This window comes from Empidonax traillii, unplaced genomic scaffold (assembly GCF_003031625.1).
Source record: "Empidonax traillii isolate 1590-97213 ecotype Southwest subspecies unplaced genomic scaffold, ASM303162v1 scaffold1685:size78898, whole genome shotgun sequence".
Classification (NCBI taxonomy): domain Eukaryota; kingdom Metazoa; phylum Chordata; class Aves; order Passeriformes; family Tyrannidae; genus Empidonax; species Empidonax traillii.
This window is the reverse complement of record NW_020956878.1, coordinates 28,021-43,326: the sequence shown is the minus strand read 5'-3', so window position 1 is coordinate 43,326 and position 15,306 is coordinate 28,021. Positions and strand designations below refer to the sequence as shown.

At 43.0% G+C, this 15,306-nt stretch overlaps 1 protein-coding gene across 1 annotated transcript in view; it reads left to right on the top strand.

The window, feature by feature from the left end:
* Positions 1 to 156: 156 nt before the first annotated feature.
* KIAA0586 (KIAA0586 ortholog) overlaps positions 157 to 15,306 on the top strand; it is a 36,834-nt gene continuing 21,684 nt past the window's right edge. The window contains exons 1-15 of the mRNA XM_027908379.1: positions 157 to 487; positions 1,095 to 1,171; positions 1,713 to 1,782; positions 2,649 to 2,715; positions 3,464 to 3,641; positions 4,046 to 4,279; positions 4,802 to 4,970; positions 5,802 to 5,954; positions 6,608 to 6,728; positions 7,296 to 7,428; positions 8,346 to 8,387; positions 9,749 to 9,975; positions 10,562 to 10,634; positions 10,945 to 11,202; positions 11,375 to 11,549. Of these exons, the coding sequence (XP_027764180.1) occupies positions 247 to 487; positions 1,095 to 1,171; positions 1,713 to 1,782; positions 2,649 to 2,715; positions 3,464 to 3,641; positions 4,046 to 4,279; positions 4,802 to 4,970; positions 5,802 to 5,954; positions 6,608 to 6,728; positions 7,296 to 7,428; positions 8,346 to 8,387; positions 9,749 to 9,975; positions 10,562 to 10,634; positions 10,945 to 11,202; positions 11,375 to 11,549 (2,218 nt within the window). The 5' untranslated portion in view covers positions 157 to 246. The remainder of the gene's footprint in view (positions 488 to 1,094; positions 1,172 to 1,712; positions 1,783 to 2,648; positions 2,716 to 3,463; positions 3,642 to 4,045; positions 4,280 to 4,801; positions 4,971 to 5,801; positions 5,955 to 6,607; positions 6,729 to 7,295; positions 7,429 to 8,345; positions 8,388 to 9,748; positions 9,976 to 10,561; positions 10,635 to 10,944; positions 11,203 to 11,374; positions 11,550 to 15,306) is intronic.

Genomic DNA, 15,306 nt, shown 5'->3' with positions numbered 1-15,306 from the left:
TCAAGCCCCGCAGATTCGCCACCCGAGCCGACGAATCGGCCGATTCCTCTCCCTTTTTCTCCCGCCGGGCGCGGCGCTTCCCGCCGGGCGCTCTGAAAGGGCAGGAACGCCGTGGCCATGGCAGCCGCCGGCGGGAGCGGCTGAGCCGGAGCGGGGCCCGCGACCTGCGAGGGAGCCGCGCCCCGGGAGCCCTCAGGCCGCCACTGTGTGAGATCCCCCCCCGTACACCCACCCACACCCCCCTCCATGGAAGCGCGGAGCGGCTCCAGCTCCAGCCGGGATTCCCTGGGCAGCCTCACGGCGGGCGAGGTGCTGATCCGCTCCACGGGGCTCCGCGGGGAGAAGCCCCCCGGGCGGGCCGTGACGGTGGCGGTGCAGAAGCTCCGTGAGGGGCTCTGCCCGTGCCCGGGACCCGGGGCGGGTTCGGCCGCACACGGAGCCCCCCCGGCCCCATGCGGGGCTGGGACCCCCCGCAGCAACGCTCCAGGTGCGTCTCTTACCATCATTTACCTTCATTTACCTTCGTTTACCATAATATACAGCTCAGGCTGGTGCTAGAAACCCTGAGAAGTGTTTGCAGCCACAGAGGACTTAACGTGGTGAAGGCATCTTTGTGTTCTCCTCCCGCAAATGTCAGCACTCCTTCTTTTCCCCAAGCTGTTCTGCACGTAAAAGCCGAGCTGTGCAGGGTGGTAAAACACTGGCACAGGTTGTCCCGAGAAGTTCTGAATGCCCCATTCCTGGAAATGTTCAAGGCCAGGTTGGATGGGGCTTGGAGAAACCTGGTCTAGTGCAAGGTGTCCCTGTCCATTGGGGCATGGATGTTTATTCCCTGTTAAACATCCCTGTTTATACCCTGTTTAAAGGATGTTCAATAATCTGTTTTTCAGAGAGTTTTTCACATGCTGTAAAGCAAGCCTCTAATCCAGGCTCTCAGAACTCACAGATGTTTATAAACTTCAGCTCCATGTCCAGGGTCACTTCTGTTTTCAACGTCATCATGTTTAGGGATTCAAAGAGAAGGGGAATGTGGAGATTTGGGTTAGTCAAGCTGGTAGTGAAAATGACCACAGTAAAACTGCTTTTATTTTTAGGAGTCCTCAGCACTAAGGGATATCCAGAACTTCTGCTCCCACTGGAAGATGCAGAGCCCGTGTTTTTATCCCAAATGGTAAGAAAAGCTGCCGTTGCTTCCTGCAGTCCTGAACTAAGAGAACAAACAGCATTTTCCTCAAACAGCTGTAGCTCCTCTGAAAACATTGTGCAAAGCCTGAGCCAAACATTTGTGATGTTTTTAGAGACATTAGTTTATGTGGAATTCTTTGATACCTGCTTAATTCTCTGTGGGGGAGTAATCCTGAATTGTTTGAGATTAACAATTTGGCTAAACTTTAAACAAGTGTAGTTTCACTATTACTTTTTTGGCCGTAAATGGGGACAATACACTTAATCAGCACTTAAAATACATATTTTTAATCTGAATTGTGCTTCTAAGGTTTTAGTCCCTAAAAGGGCCTGTGAGTTCTTGACTACCAAGTCCAGATAATTCTGTGGTGGAGGTTTCGTGGCACAAGTTTTGTGCCAAGACCTTGTGTTAGTGTGTGGGTATGATTCCATTCGTGTAATAATTTGCACAATTCCACTTAACTTCTCAAATTTTGGCCACTGAAAGCAAAGGCTTTGATGTTGCCTTTTCTGCTCTTCCTCTGAAGGATTTTCCAGGAGAGGCTGCAGTGCAGGAAGATCCTTCACCTCTACTGGAGGACAGCAGAGACTCTGAAGGTAAGACACATCAATCTACCGATAGAGCCCCTTTTCTGTGAGAAAACTGATTAATGAGAGGAAAGGGCAGCTTTAATTTTAGCTTAGGTATTTATTCTTCTTCATTATGGAAACTCTGGAGGGAAAATATTAAAAGTTTTCTTTGATAAAAAGATAATCGTTGTAATTGTAATTTACACTCAACTTTTGCTAATTTTGCCTCATTCTTGCTGGCATTGCAGTAGCTCTTGGGATTAACTGAGTGGGACTTCTACAAGTTCACCAGAACACTGAGATTCCTTTTGCTGATCAAACTTCATGTCTCTGAATAGAGAATTTGGGGAAGGGCTTGTCTGGATGCATTTTCCTGTTGGGAATAATTGTACTACAAAGCCATATTTTTCTCCAGGCAGCCTGTTCCATAAAAGCATATTTTGAATAGTTAAGAACCTTAAGAAATCACGATGGAAACGTCTTTAACTTCTGAATCTGCCAGTTCCAATCAGATTTGGGGAAGGGAAGATTTTTTTTTTTTTTTAAAGCAAATACACTTCTGCAGGTTCCTTGGATGTGTGGGGCTGTGTAGAGGAAAGAAACACAAATCACTCCCCTGTTTAAGGCCATAAATCAATACTTCAGTTTTTTTCTTCTGTTTAGAGGTTGTTTCCTCTGCTGAGCTGTGGTAAAGCCTTCCCTTACTCCCATCATTGCTTAAATCTGTTACTTAGTGAAGTGACTGGTTACTGCAGTAGGTGATGTGGTGGGTGCAGGCTGCAGATTCTTCACAGCAAAACTGTAGGTTTTGAAACAATACTTTGTTTCTACCCGTGCCATTGACATTTTGTGTCAGTCAGCTCCACAGAGTGTGTTTGTATCCTTCCCCACAGGTGATGTTTTTATTTCTCAATATGCTGCTGGGCAGAAGGAGGCTCTGAGGGCAGTGCTAAAGCAAAAGTGAGTACGTGCTGTTGGCAGTGACTCAGCTGCTCTGTTTCTGTGCAGAGATCCAATTCTACCCCTTCAGTTTTTGCCAAAATGTTTAGCTGGCAAGGAAAAAAAAAAAGTATTATTTACTGTTCTTTTTCTGTCTGGGAAGGTGTTTTCAGTTTATTTTATCATTCACTGGAGCATCTTGTTTATTTGGGGTATTTTGGAGAACACCTTTAGCCTTTGGAATCAACGGTTTCATGACAGAAGAGTCAGGCAAGATAATTCACCTTGTGCCAAAACCACGTGCCAAAAACATTTTTAAAGGCAGATAAGGGCACGTGCTGTTTATCCACAGGATGGAAATTTTGAGGATCAAAAATGTAGTTGGATTTGGCTGCTGGAATCACAGAATGGTTTGGGTTGGAAGGGACCTTAAAGACCCATCTTGTTCCAACCCCCTTCCAACCCCTTCCACTAGACCAGGTTGCTCCAAGCCCCATCCAACCTGGAATACTGAACTTCACAGAACGCAGGCTGCAAACACATTCTTTGTTGTGGTTCCAGGAAAGTGCCTTTTTATATTAGGAACTGTAACATAAACCTGAGACATTTCTGATTTCATCCTAAAAGATGGGAGTGAATTTGTTTTGTGTGTGCTGAAAGCTTCGAGGAGAAATGCTTATGGAGTGATGTCATTGCTGTGTGTGGGAAATGGTTTGCTTGGAGGGGATGTGGAGAAAACCAGGCTATTGACAGGCACTTGTTTTTATAGAGCCCAGAATACTCCTGTGCTCAAGGAGGTGAAGGTGCAGCTCCTGGGAAATGCCTCCACAGAAAGGAAGGAAGGTGTTGGACACGACCCCAGGGCAGCACCCAGGGAAGTGGACTCTGCAACAACCATTGCAGCAGCCACTGCTGCTGCCATTGCCAGCACAGCCCCCCTCCTCAAGGTGAGCAGGTGGCTTGTGGGAGGGTGAGTTCTTTGTCCACTAAAACCAGCAGATGTTCCAGACGAGCCTCAGATTGTTTGTGGTGGCTCCAGAGAGCCTGAAGGTCTCTGCTCCCTGTTTTCTGTGTGCCTGGAATCTCACACTCACTCACCAGCACACCAGAGGGAACTCATCTGGATTGGCTGACTGAGCAAAGGACAGAGACCATTTCATTTACCTTTTGGAGATTCATAATATTGCTGAGCCACCAAACATTGGGGCTAATGAGGATTTCAGTTGTGTCTTTTGGGAAGCAAATTCAAAACTCTGGATTGCACCACTTGTGCAGTGAGGATTTTTTTTCCCCCCTTCCTTTTTCTTCCTTTTTTTTTTTTTTTAATTTTTTTTTATGTCCTCTCTTGCAGGTCCAAAATGATTTGGAAGCCAAAGTGAACTCGGTTTCAGCATTACTTGATAAGCTGCAGGAGACAGACAGACACCTGCAGCGTGTGGCTGAACAGCAAACCCACGGGAGGGCTCAGCAGGACAAGCCCCACTGTCACCAGAGGGTCAGGGAGCTGGAAAATCAAATGAATACTCTCATGGTGCAGAGGATTCAGCACCTGGAAAAGCTACAGGAGCAGCAAATGAATATTCAGGTGCCTCAAGTCACGATGCAGAAGCTTTAGCTTAATCATTTCTTCTGTATCTCGGTGTTAATATTGTAATAATTTGGATTATGTCTCAGTATTAGGAAGAAAGGAAGATCCAGTGGCCAGCTCAGGAGCTTTTGGGAAAAGTTTTGTTTCTTGTTCTGTCCCAGATACCTCCTTCACCCTCCTCCCTTTACTTTCCTGTGGAAAGTAAATGCAAAAACTGTGAAATGTTCTCATTCCCTCTGAGAAATTGTTTAGATCTGTGTTAATTGAGGGAACTTCTATTTAATAAGTAGCCCCATTAAAAAACTTAAGTTATATTTAAAAGTGCTCTGTGCTTTTTGAAGGGTAGAATAATGTCCAAGCCTGTCTGTGTTCTGAGATTGTTGTGAATGACTTTTTTCCTCCAATAGAATGCCAAAATCCATTTAGCACGATTTCATGGCAGGTGTTTACTCATGCCAAGGTTTCTCCTTGGGGCAATGAGAGCACATATCAGCAACGCTCTGTGTTTTTGTCTCTCAGTGCCATCTCCTCAGCTCTGCAGTGAACACACGGGGCTTCCAGCAGAGTCCTGGGCCTTCCTCCAGCCTCCTGCCAAAGCCTCCTGAGCAGCCAGAGCAGAGACCCCTCTCCAACCCAGTGCCTTTGTGTCCCAGGGGTTTGTTCCCTGCCACTGATGCTCCTGCCCAAGGTGAAGGCAAACTCTTAGTTCTTCATTTTCAGTCTTAGTTTGGCATTGATTTTGTTTCCCTTAATATTGGATTGTACAAGACACCAATGATAAGCAGTAAACATTCCTTCAGTATAATTGGCTTTATTGCCTGAAGTGGTGTATAACACAACACATATTCTAAAGATATTCCAGTATCCTCCAGTTCAAATTAAAGTGAGAGTTTTGGTTTACCAAGTGCTTGGTCTGCACCAGGAGAGGCCTGGACTGAACTTAAAATAATCTTAGTGAGGAATAATCTGTGGGGGAGCCTGGAATGAATTAGTTCCTATTATAATTAGGTTTGGGGCTTTCTGCTCCCTTAATAATAATAACATTCAGAGATACAAAATGTTCTTCCTGTTTACTTTTTTAACCAGTTCTGTGATGTTTTGCTTTTTTATGAAAAATTCAGAAAGCTGGCATGGCTCTTTTTTTTCCCTAGATTTTTTTTCTGGATTCTGTAAGGGAATGGAGGGAGAGGACAAGGGGGAATGGCTTCAAACTGCCAGAGGGCAGGGTTAGATGGGATTATTGGGAAGAAATTCTCCCCTGTGAGGGTGGGGAGGCCCTGGCACAGCTTTTCCAGAGAACCTGTGGCTGCCCCATCTCTGAAAGTGTCCAAAGCCAGGCTGGATGGGGCTTGGAGCAACCTGGGCTAGTGGAAGGTGTCCCTGCCCATGGCAGAGGGTTGGAATGAGATGATCTTTAAGGTCCTTTCCAACCCAAACCATTCTGGGCTTCTCTAATATCTTTTCCTAGGAAGAAGATTGTTACCCTTTAAATAACTCCTTTTGCTTATGTTCCCTGAAGCCTTTCCAAGCCATTTTCCAAGTCCTGGCATTCCTACCCAAAAATCTCCCCTGAAGACCCCAGTTCCTCGCAGATGTGCCCCAGAGCCTGTGTCCAAACATGGCAGAATCTCTGGGATGGAAAAGGAAAACGTTCCCAAAGCTACAACTGAAGGTATTGTGAGACACACTCTGTGTGCTCCTCACCTGCTCTGGGCTGTTGGTTTGGCTCTTCGGGTAAAAGTAATGAAAACAGGTGCAAAGCAAACGTGGAGTAATTGTCTTTCACCGCTTTTGAGCATGAAACTCAGGTCTGAAGGTTTAATCAAAAAAATAAAGCACCTTTTTTTCAGTGGGTTGTGTTTGAGGATGTAGATTGAGGAAGAACAGTGAAAGGATCCAGCCACTGTGCTCTAACGAAGTGCCTGGGTGTGTCTTTATCAGACCCTTCTCGGGTGCTGCTTCTGGCTCTGGTACAAAGCTGTGATGTATTTCTGTTGTTCAGGGGGTCCAGGAATAAATGGAATGAGGCAAAGGAAGAAACATCCTGTCCATAATGGCACAGATTTGTTCTCTGTGACTCAGTTCATTGCCACCCCAGTTTCATTCATCTACACTCTGGTTTTGTTAATTTACAGCACTCTTAGGAACACAGTGTGAGTGGGTTTATGTGACTTGCCTTATCTGAAATAGATCTGTATTTTTAAATTAAAAAATTATTTTTTCCTGTCCTTGGGGAGTATTAGATAGTGGTGAAAAGCGGAAAGGAAAAGAAAGTATTAAATGTGTCGAAAAAAAAGAAGGTAATTTTCTTTTTTTCTGCCTTAGGTGAAAGGAAACTTCTGGAGCATATTCCGAGCTCTCAAGAAATGCCACTGAGGCAAAATGGGTATTCCAAGAAAGCAGCATTGAACAGCAACGAAAGGAGCTGGCATTCTGAGAGAGACAGGTAAATAAACACAGCAACCCAAAACTGAGGAGGGGTTTTTGTTTGTTTTAGTGGAATTGAGGCAGGTGGATCAGATACAGGCAGGTCAGAGTCTCACTGGCACTGTCAGTGCTCGTGGGAGCTGCATGACAACACTTTGGTGGGGAGGAGCAGCAGCCACCTCAGAATTCCTCAGCTTTAGAGTGGGTGGAAAAAATGTTCTGAGCCATCCAATCTGAAATTTATTTTCCCCAGGCAATAATGTGATGTCATAATTTCACTAGTACAGTGAGAAACTGCTGCATTTATACTGTCTGATCTATGATAGTCTGGACAAAAATGTCATTTGCTTCAAATGGAGAGGTATCCAAAGCTTAAATAGAAAAGTAGTTTCGCTGTTGAAAATCCAAGGACACAGCTCAAGGTGTTAAGGGATAAGCAGAGAAAACCCAGTAATCTCTCTGTAAGTTCAGATGGAAAAGCAAATCCCCACTCTATCTGAATTCACTCTTGGTTTCACTGTTGGCTGCTTTCTTGGGCTACATGAGGAACCTTGAGAGTTTTAATCAGGAATGTTTCTCCCATCAGGCACAATCCTTTGCCTGCAGAGCCACTCCCTGCGTTTGAAAGTTACAGTTCAGTTGAGAGGACAGTGAAAAAAGCAGATGATTTACTTCAAGATCTTGGCCAGCTGAGAAGAGAAATGCACAACATGCTCCAGGTAAAAAATCCATGTTAGAGTGACCAGGAGTTTCAATAAGGGGAATAAAAAATGTGGAGATAAACTTTAGAGGTCTGGTGTCAGTAAAAGTGTTGCTTTTGCTTCTACCCCTGTAAAAAAACCAACGTTTGTTTACAATTATTTAAAATATTGGACGTTTTGTGTGGGAAAGGGATTTGAGCCTGAGTGATGGACTGGAGTGGAGAGGCTCTTCCTGCCACTCTGCCAAACATAAAACAGGTGAGAAAAAAAAAAAAAAGGAGTTATTTCCTTGTTTGTTTTCAGGTTTTGGGTGTTTTCAGTGCCTGTTCCCTGCTGGGGTCCTCTCTTCTTGTAAATGTACACAGTGGGAGGGGAGAAGGACTTGTAAATTCAGGTCTCTGAGTTAGCTGGGAACGTGACAGCTCTGATTCTGTTGGCTTCAGCTTTCCCATCATCCTAAAAATACCTTGTGGTACGTGCCAGTTGTTTGTTGCTGGATGTTTAGGAATTGTAGCTTCACTTGTCAGGTGTTACAGCACAGCTGATTGTGTATTTTTGGGTAGGTTTTGTAGCATTTTAGTGGGAATGGCAGGGGAGGGAGACAAAGGGGACAGAAATGGTTTGAAACCTCTTTTCTCTCACGAGAAAGGTCAATGGGAAGACAGAGGTGACTCCAGCAGATGGAAAGCTGGGTCAGTCAGGGACTTTGCAGTTGAATTCTCCTCACTGAGAGGTTTGTGGAGTGAGATGGTAAATGGATGATGAGCCTGTGCTTTGTCACCAGCTGAGGACAGCAGGTGGTGCTCTCAGCCAGCAGGAGTGAGCAGAGACAGTCACTGTGTCTGTCAAACTGATCAAATACCTGCTTTGGATTTGACCCTGACAGATCTGTCTTCAGGTTGAAGTGTCAACAGCTCTCCTTCTGTCTTTTTTAGGAAGCAAATTCATGGAAATCTGACGTGAATGATCTTATTAAGGTATACCTTGATTTTTTTTTTTTTAATTATTATTTTTTTTAAATAGTGTGATACTGGTGCAGTTTTGAACGTGTTTGCAGTGACATAACACTGCAGTGACTGTGTGTGTTCATTAACAGGTTGCTGTTATGTACAGATTACATTACCCAAAGTAAGATTTAACTCGTTCTTAGACTTGTCCAAATCAGGTCTTACTGAAAGTACCTCGAGGGGATAATAAAATGTCAGGCAAAAAGCTGCTGTCTCAAGTGGACACAGTGTGGACTGATAAGACAATTATCATTTCATGATCTGGGCCTACCTGGCAACTTCGCATCATTTTCCAGTTGAACGTGGATTTGTAATTCTTACGTTTTCTCACAGGTTTTACCTCTTAGTGAGCTGCTGTTTGTCAAAAAAATTCATTATAAAGTGAAAGCCTTTGTAAAATTGCTAAATAATTCAGTATTTTGTCCTTTTCTCGCCAGGGAAAGCCAGGCCCATGGAATCAGTGTGTTGGCTCTGTTTTGTTGTGTCCACTGTGACAAAACACCTGTTAGAACATAAACTTTGTGTTTAATTCTGATTGGAAAAAAGAACAGCCTTAAAATCAAAACTGAGTTGTGATCTGTGAGGTCTTTTGTTTTTTTTCCTGTTCATTCAGTTGATGCTTTCAGAGTCTACTCAAGATTGAGTATTTTGGGTTTGATTTTTTTTTTAATGTACATTTATCTCTTTTTTAATTTTTTTTGTTGATGTTAAATGAAGTGCCCAGGGGCCCCTGGGTTTCCTCAGGAGTGTGAGAATGAATGTGAGAACTCCTTTCCTGTGTTTGTGTCCCTTCCTTTTGTATTTAGCAGCTAATTTATGCTGGATTTTTATCTCTGGGAAAACAAAAGGCTTCATTGTTCCTTCTGAAAAGTGAAGATCAGTGAAAGTGGGAGAGGACCGAGGGCTGTTCAGGGGTTTGTCTCCTTGTTGAAACTTAGAAGTATTAATTGGTGTTTCTTGGGGTAGGCTGATGCCCAAACAAGTGCATAAATTGAGAGAAGGTTGATTTTTATTAGGCTTTAATTATATTTAATTGCTGTCCCATGGAGAGATTTCCATGTGAGGCTTCATGTCCCTCACTGCCATCTCTTCCCATGCTCCCAGCCTTCATCAGCACTGCTCCTCAGGCTTTAATCATTTCCCATTGGAGGGTTTTTTTTTTGGGTGTCTGGCAGTTTTCTTGATTTCTAAAATATATTTGCCATGTGCTGAATGTTCTGGAGTAGCTCAGGTTGGTTGCACTCCCTGGGATGGCACTGACAGGATCACAGATTAACAGGAAATTACAATCTCTGATCGATTAAGAGCTGGAGGTTCTGTTTCCATTTCAGTCCAAAAACCCCACTGTTGCACCTGATCCTCCTGAGCATCCTCTGCTCGATAGACCCTCCATCCTTCAAAACATCCCAGTGCCCAAATCCATCCTGAGCGACGCTGAGAGGACTCTGAGAGGAGTTCAGAACAACAAGAAGGTCCTCGAGGAGAATCTGGAAGCCGTCACTCGTGCAAAGGATGGAGATGCCACCTATTCCCTCATCAACAGCTTGGCTACAAACAGGTCAGACCCTTGAATTCGGCTGCTCCTTGTCTGGGCGCTCCTTTTAGCTCCTCTTTGCCAAGTTTTTTCTCAGCAATCTTTAGCTGGTTCTCAAACTTCTGGTGGTGTTCGCTTCCACACACACATTCCAAGCAAACAAGAAAACTCAGGATTTGTGTCATCATTTGTGATCCCGCAAACGTTACGGAATTACTCATCCTGCAGCGCATCTCTGGCTTTTGAGCTTCTGCTGCGTTGCTTGTGTTAAACACTCCTGCTTGAATCATAATGAGAGTTCTCCTGGTAAAATGCAACTTGAACTTGCATTTTCCTGAGGAAAGTAACTATTCTGTATATAGGTAAAGATTTTTTTTATCAGGCACGATATCTGCTCTCGTTATCTTGCAGAGCAGGTAGTAATTTCTCATCTGCTTTTTGCCTTTTGAGCTGGAGTGTTTTTGTAGCCCTGTTTTATCAGTTTTGGTCACCTTCCATCTCTGTTCTGGATTTCCCTTTCTGTAGCGTTTACAGGTTACTGCTTTCTCCCAGGAGCAAATCTGTGCAGATTAAAAAGAGTGACCTAAAATAGTTCTGTCTTCTGTTTCAGAGACGTGTTGGAAGAGATTCGTATCAGGAGGACAGTGGATGAGTGGATCAAGGCAATCAGTGAAGAAATCCAGGTATGACTGGAAAAAAAAAATGAGCTCAGATTTTTGCCTCATGTTTTTTCCACCTTGTTCTTTTGTGCCCATGGTGAAGTTGTTGGCTCACACCTTGAAAACCTGAGAAAACTGCTTGTTGTTCCCGGGCTATAATAAAATATTCACTTTTTATTTTGGAATTTTAGTTTCTTAATGGAAATCACCGGTCCTAGTTGTGGAGAACGTGGAAAACAACCCATTTCTCAGAACTCCAAAGTTACCCACCCACTCTTCTGATAGCCTTGAAGTTAAAAACCTCCATTTACTGTGCTTTGTGTTTTCTCTTCAGGCCGAAATGGCGAGAAACGATTGGGAACAAGGGAAACACGAGCAAAAACTCCCCTGGATCAAGAGAGCCCAAAGCCTCAAGGCCATGAAGGCCAAGAAAGAAATAAAAGCCAAAACTCAAAACGTCCCAGGCTGCTTGACAAGGCTGCCTGTGTGTGCAGCTAAACCACTGCAGAAGCAAGAGGAAGAAAACACCAGGAAACTGAGGCTCAGAACTTACTTTGCTGAAGGTTTGCAGAGGAGAGAAGGAAGGGCAGATGTGAGTTCCCAAGTGCTTGGTCTCTTTTTTTGCTGTCAATGCACCACCTGTAATAATTTGAAGTGAAAGTGGTGGCCCTGCCCCGTTCAGATTTTCACAGGTGAAGAATTGTAAACTGCTTTTTTTTGTTTTGTTTTGTTTTGTTTTGTTTTCCCTCTTGCTGTGCAATCAGGGCCCTGGCAGTGGGAGTGCACTGGTACCCAGTGAAGATTATCTGTGTCGGGTTTATGGCAAACCAATTTACCAGGGCCATCGGAGCACCCTCAAAAAGGCCCCATATCTGAGGTTCAACTCCCCCTCTCCCAAATCCAAACCTCCAAGGGCCAAGCTGATAGAGTGTGTTAAAGGTAAGTCACCATTTGATGGGAACAAGGTGTTCCTTCCCAGTTTTTCCTGTTAGGAATTCCTTGTGGAAGTGAAGCTGTTTAACTGTAGTTCACCTGCTCTTCAATTTGAAGCTTTTTAGAAGGGTGGTCACTGCCCCAGGTTTGTCAGGGTTTAGGAGGCATTTAGAAAATGCCCTTATAAATAATATATATCTCTCTATATCTTTAGATCTAGATCTATTTCTATATATCTATATATAAAATATATGTGTGTGTGTATATATATATTTAAATATAAAAATACCAGTCTTTAACTTTTGGTCATTTCTAAATTTAATGAGTATATTAATAGATCTCTCTTGTTGGCCAACTCTTAAAGAGCTGAATTGCCAGAAGTGACCCCATCTGAGAGCTGAGTGTGCTGGAAAATGAACTCACCTTCTCATAAAGGTCACTGAGAAATTAATATTCCTCCTGTCAGGTTTATCCAGTCGTGGATATTTTACATTCATTCAGAGCTCAGAAAGGTGCTGAGATTTGAAAGATTAAGGAAGCCTGAAAGTTAATTTCCCACTTCTGAGACGTTAATTGAAACATGAAAAATTAAACTTGTGGGCTTGAAGATGACATCTGTTAACTCAGATGTATTGGAAGATGTCATCAGAATCGTTGGTGGAGTTCCCTAAATGCAGGCAACTTCTTTTGTTACTCCAGTCAGGGTTAAAAGCAGAGTATAACTCCTTTCTGGAGGAGCTTGTGAAGGCTATTTGATTGATAAAGGTTATTAGTGGATTAATAATTAATTCCATTCATTAGCTTTGTAGGCAAAGTATTAAGATAAGATTCAGTTCCATCAACTCAAACCTATTAAAAACATGTAAAAATTATCAAAAAGTAGGACTGTGATATCTGACCTAAGTGGTGATAAACTTAATCTTGAGTGAGTAGAAAGTAATGTTTTAATTGGATCAGTTTGATTTCCTAGTTTTCTTCTTGAAATTTAACTGATCCTTAACACAGAAGATAAGGTGAATCTTTAACTGGCATGTCAGAAAATCTAATTTGTGTTAGATTTTTTAATCTGTTATTGCTGCAGGATACAGTGAGCAAATAAAGGATAGAATCTCTTGTTTGGCCCAAGGTGCTCTTGGTGCCATGTCCTGGCACTTTTCCTCCCTGTGATCCATGGAGAAAAAGTGCCACTGGTAAAAAATATTCCCAGTTCTCATAACCCTCCTGGAAAATGTGAGTTTACAGTCCTGGCAGAAACCTAGAAAAGCTCAAGACTTGCTTTCTTTTTTAAAAGGTGAGAACTGGTTTCATGAAAACTGATAGTCTTGTTGCTTATATATTTTATTTTCCCTCTCTTGAAACATGTCTTTTTTTTTTTTTTTTTGTGCAAAATGCTATGCTGGTACATCACTCATTTTGACTCCTGGCCATGCTGCACACCTCTAATTTAATTTATTCTGCACAGATTTGTTTGAACAAAATGTGTGCTGGTAAGCACTTGGTGTAGAGCAGTAACAGCAACACAGTGACCACTGAGATTTGGATTGAGAACAGTCACTTCTTTAAAAAAAAAAATATTTAATCAGCAGTTCTACTTCTGCTGAGTCCAAAATTAATTTTCTTCTGCACTTATTGGCCTCTTGTCCTTTCTGGAAGGTCACAACCTTTGCAGGGAGGCTGATTTCATCACTGAGGTGTCTTGTAAAGTGGTAGAAACTGATTTTTACTTTATTTATTTATTTGTTTGTTTGTTTGTTTATTTTTAAATGAGCTCAGCCTTTGTTGGATACAGGCATGGCTTTGGGTAAGACAGTTGCTCAAGGTGCTTTATTTCTGTGCTTTCTACACCTTGTCAATGAACTGGAGCAGTGACAGCTGATGTTTCACGTGGGTCTCGTGAAGATGAAGCAGTTTAAGTGCTTTGGCTGCTGTTGGGAAGATCCTGCTGTGGCAGGGAAGGAGAAATAATAAAATTAGAACCAGATCTGTGCTCTTCTGTAGCAGGAGTAAATAAAATGCAGCAGAGTTGAGTTCTTAAAAAAAGAAAGAAAGAAACCAATCTCCCATCATCCTTCCCTTCCCTTCCCAGCTCTGCACCCTCAGATTCCCTTCCTGCCCTTGATGTCCCAGGTGATAAAAGGCTGGAAGAAAGAGCTGGAAGTCTTTGGCCTTGGCTTGGATTGGCTGGAAAATCCAGACTTATTAAATGACCCTGTTTGTGTCAGAGCTTGGTTTAAATTAGTGTGTTAGAATAAGGATGTTTATTTAAGGCTGGAATGGCCATCTGGAGAGTCTCTTTTCAGTCATTTTATAACTCTCCACCATTTTCTTTGCAAATAAACTGTGGTGACTAATGCTCGCTTTCTTATGGGAAGTTAGAGGGGGGAAAAAAAATTGACCAGAAAAAAAAGTCAACCACACAGAGATCATTTCTTAAAAAAAAAGAAAAAGTTGGAGTTGTTTTCTTGCATAATGTGAACTGATAAATACATGGAAGACACTAGGTTTGTTTTTTTTAAATTAATTAAATGTCCAGTTTCTACCCAGCTCAAATAAACTTTTGAGAGGGGGGGGGGAAATGAAAAGTTGGAAAGCAATTAAAACTGAGGTGCTGTGTGTGTACAGTCCTTCATCATTCCCACTGGGAGAGCCTTGTTTTTACAAGCTGGCAGCCCTACAGATGCGCTGCCAAGTCCTGCTTTTGCTCAAGAGTTCAAGGCCAAGGGGGACTGTGAGATCATGCAGTGTGACCTCTGCTAAATCCCAGGCCTCTGAGCTGGATCTGTTTATGTTGCTGACTCCAGGAATTTGTCTCTGACTGCAGAACAGTTTTCCTGGCCAACCTGTGCTGGGCAGAAAGGCCCATGCTCAGCATTTAAAAGCATCAGAAATTCTGCCCTTAGTTGCTTCTTCCCATGGTTGGACACCTTCTGGTTCAACAGGAAACAAGACGTTTCAAATTTAGGATCTGATTTGTACTCAGGTTTTGGCTTCAGTTTGCAGCTACTTCAGTTTCCAGGTGATTTTTTTTTTCCTTAAAAAATTTAAAAAAAGGCCTCTCCATGTCCAGTCTATTTTAATACTTCCAGAGATACAGACTTAATAACTGGATGCAGAGTTACCATCCATGGAAATCTCCTCCTGCTCCATCTCTCTGACATCCTCTTGAGACACCTGAGGGTTTTACCCCGTTGGCCACAGCACTTGTGTTGTGATTCCTCTTCCCACAGCAAAGCCTTTTCCTGAGCCTCTTCCCTCTGACCTCTCCCTGAAGAGTTAGGACTTGCTGTTCCTGTTTCCAGGCTTATAACCCATAATTTGTCTCCCTTTGTGAGGGAATTGCCTTTGTTTGCATGGCTGTGTTTGTTAAAAGCCACATTATCAATCTTTTTTTTATTCCTGTATTTTGTAACCGTTGACTTTCATTCCTCAGCTAATCAGGAGGCTCCTAAAGGTGAACAGAGCTAAAAAGTGCTGAAGTGGTCATGGACACAGGGATTTGATGATTAGAAACATCAGAGGAGTAAGATGAGGGGGTTTTTTGGCTGTAACAAAGAGATGGGGTTGGTTGCCAACATGATCCTTCCCAGATTCATCTTCCTGATGCCTACAAAGCAGCAGCAGAAGCACTTCTGTTTGATTCACAACCGTTGACTCCCTTTTGGGGAGGAATTTTCAGGCAGTCTTTATCCATTTGGATTAAAGTTAATAATTTCCTTGATAATAACCGTTGTTTGCAAAGAATTGAGGCTGGAGTGGGATCTGG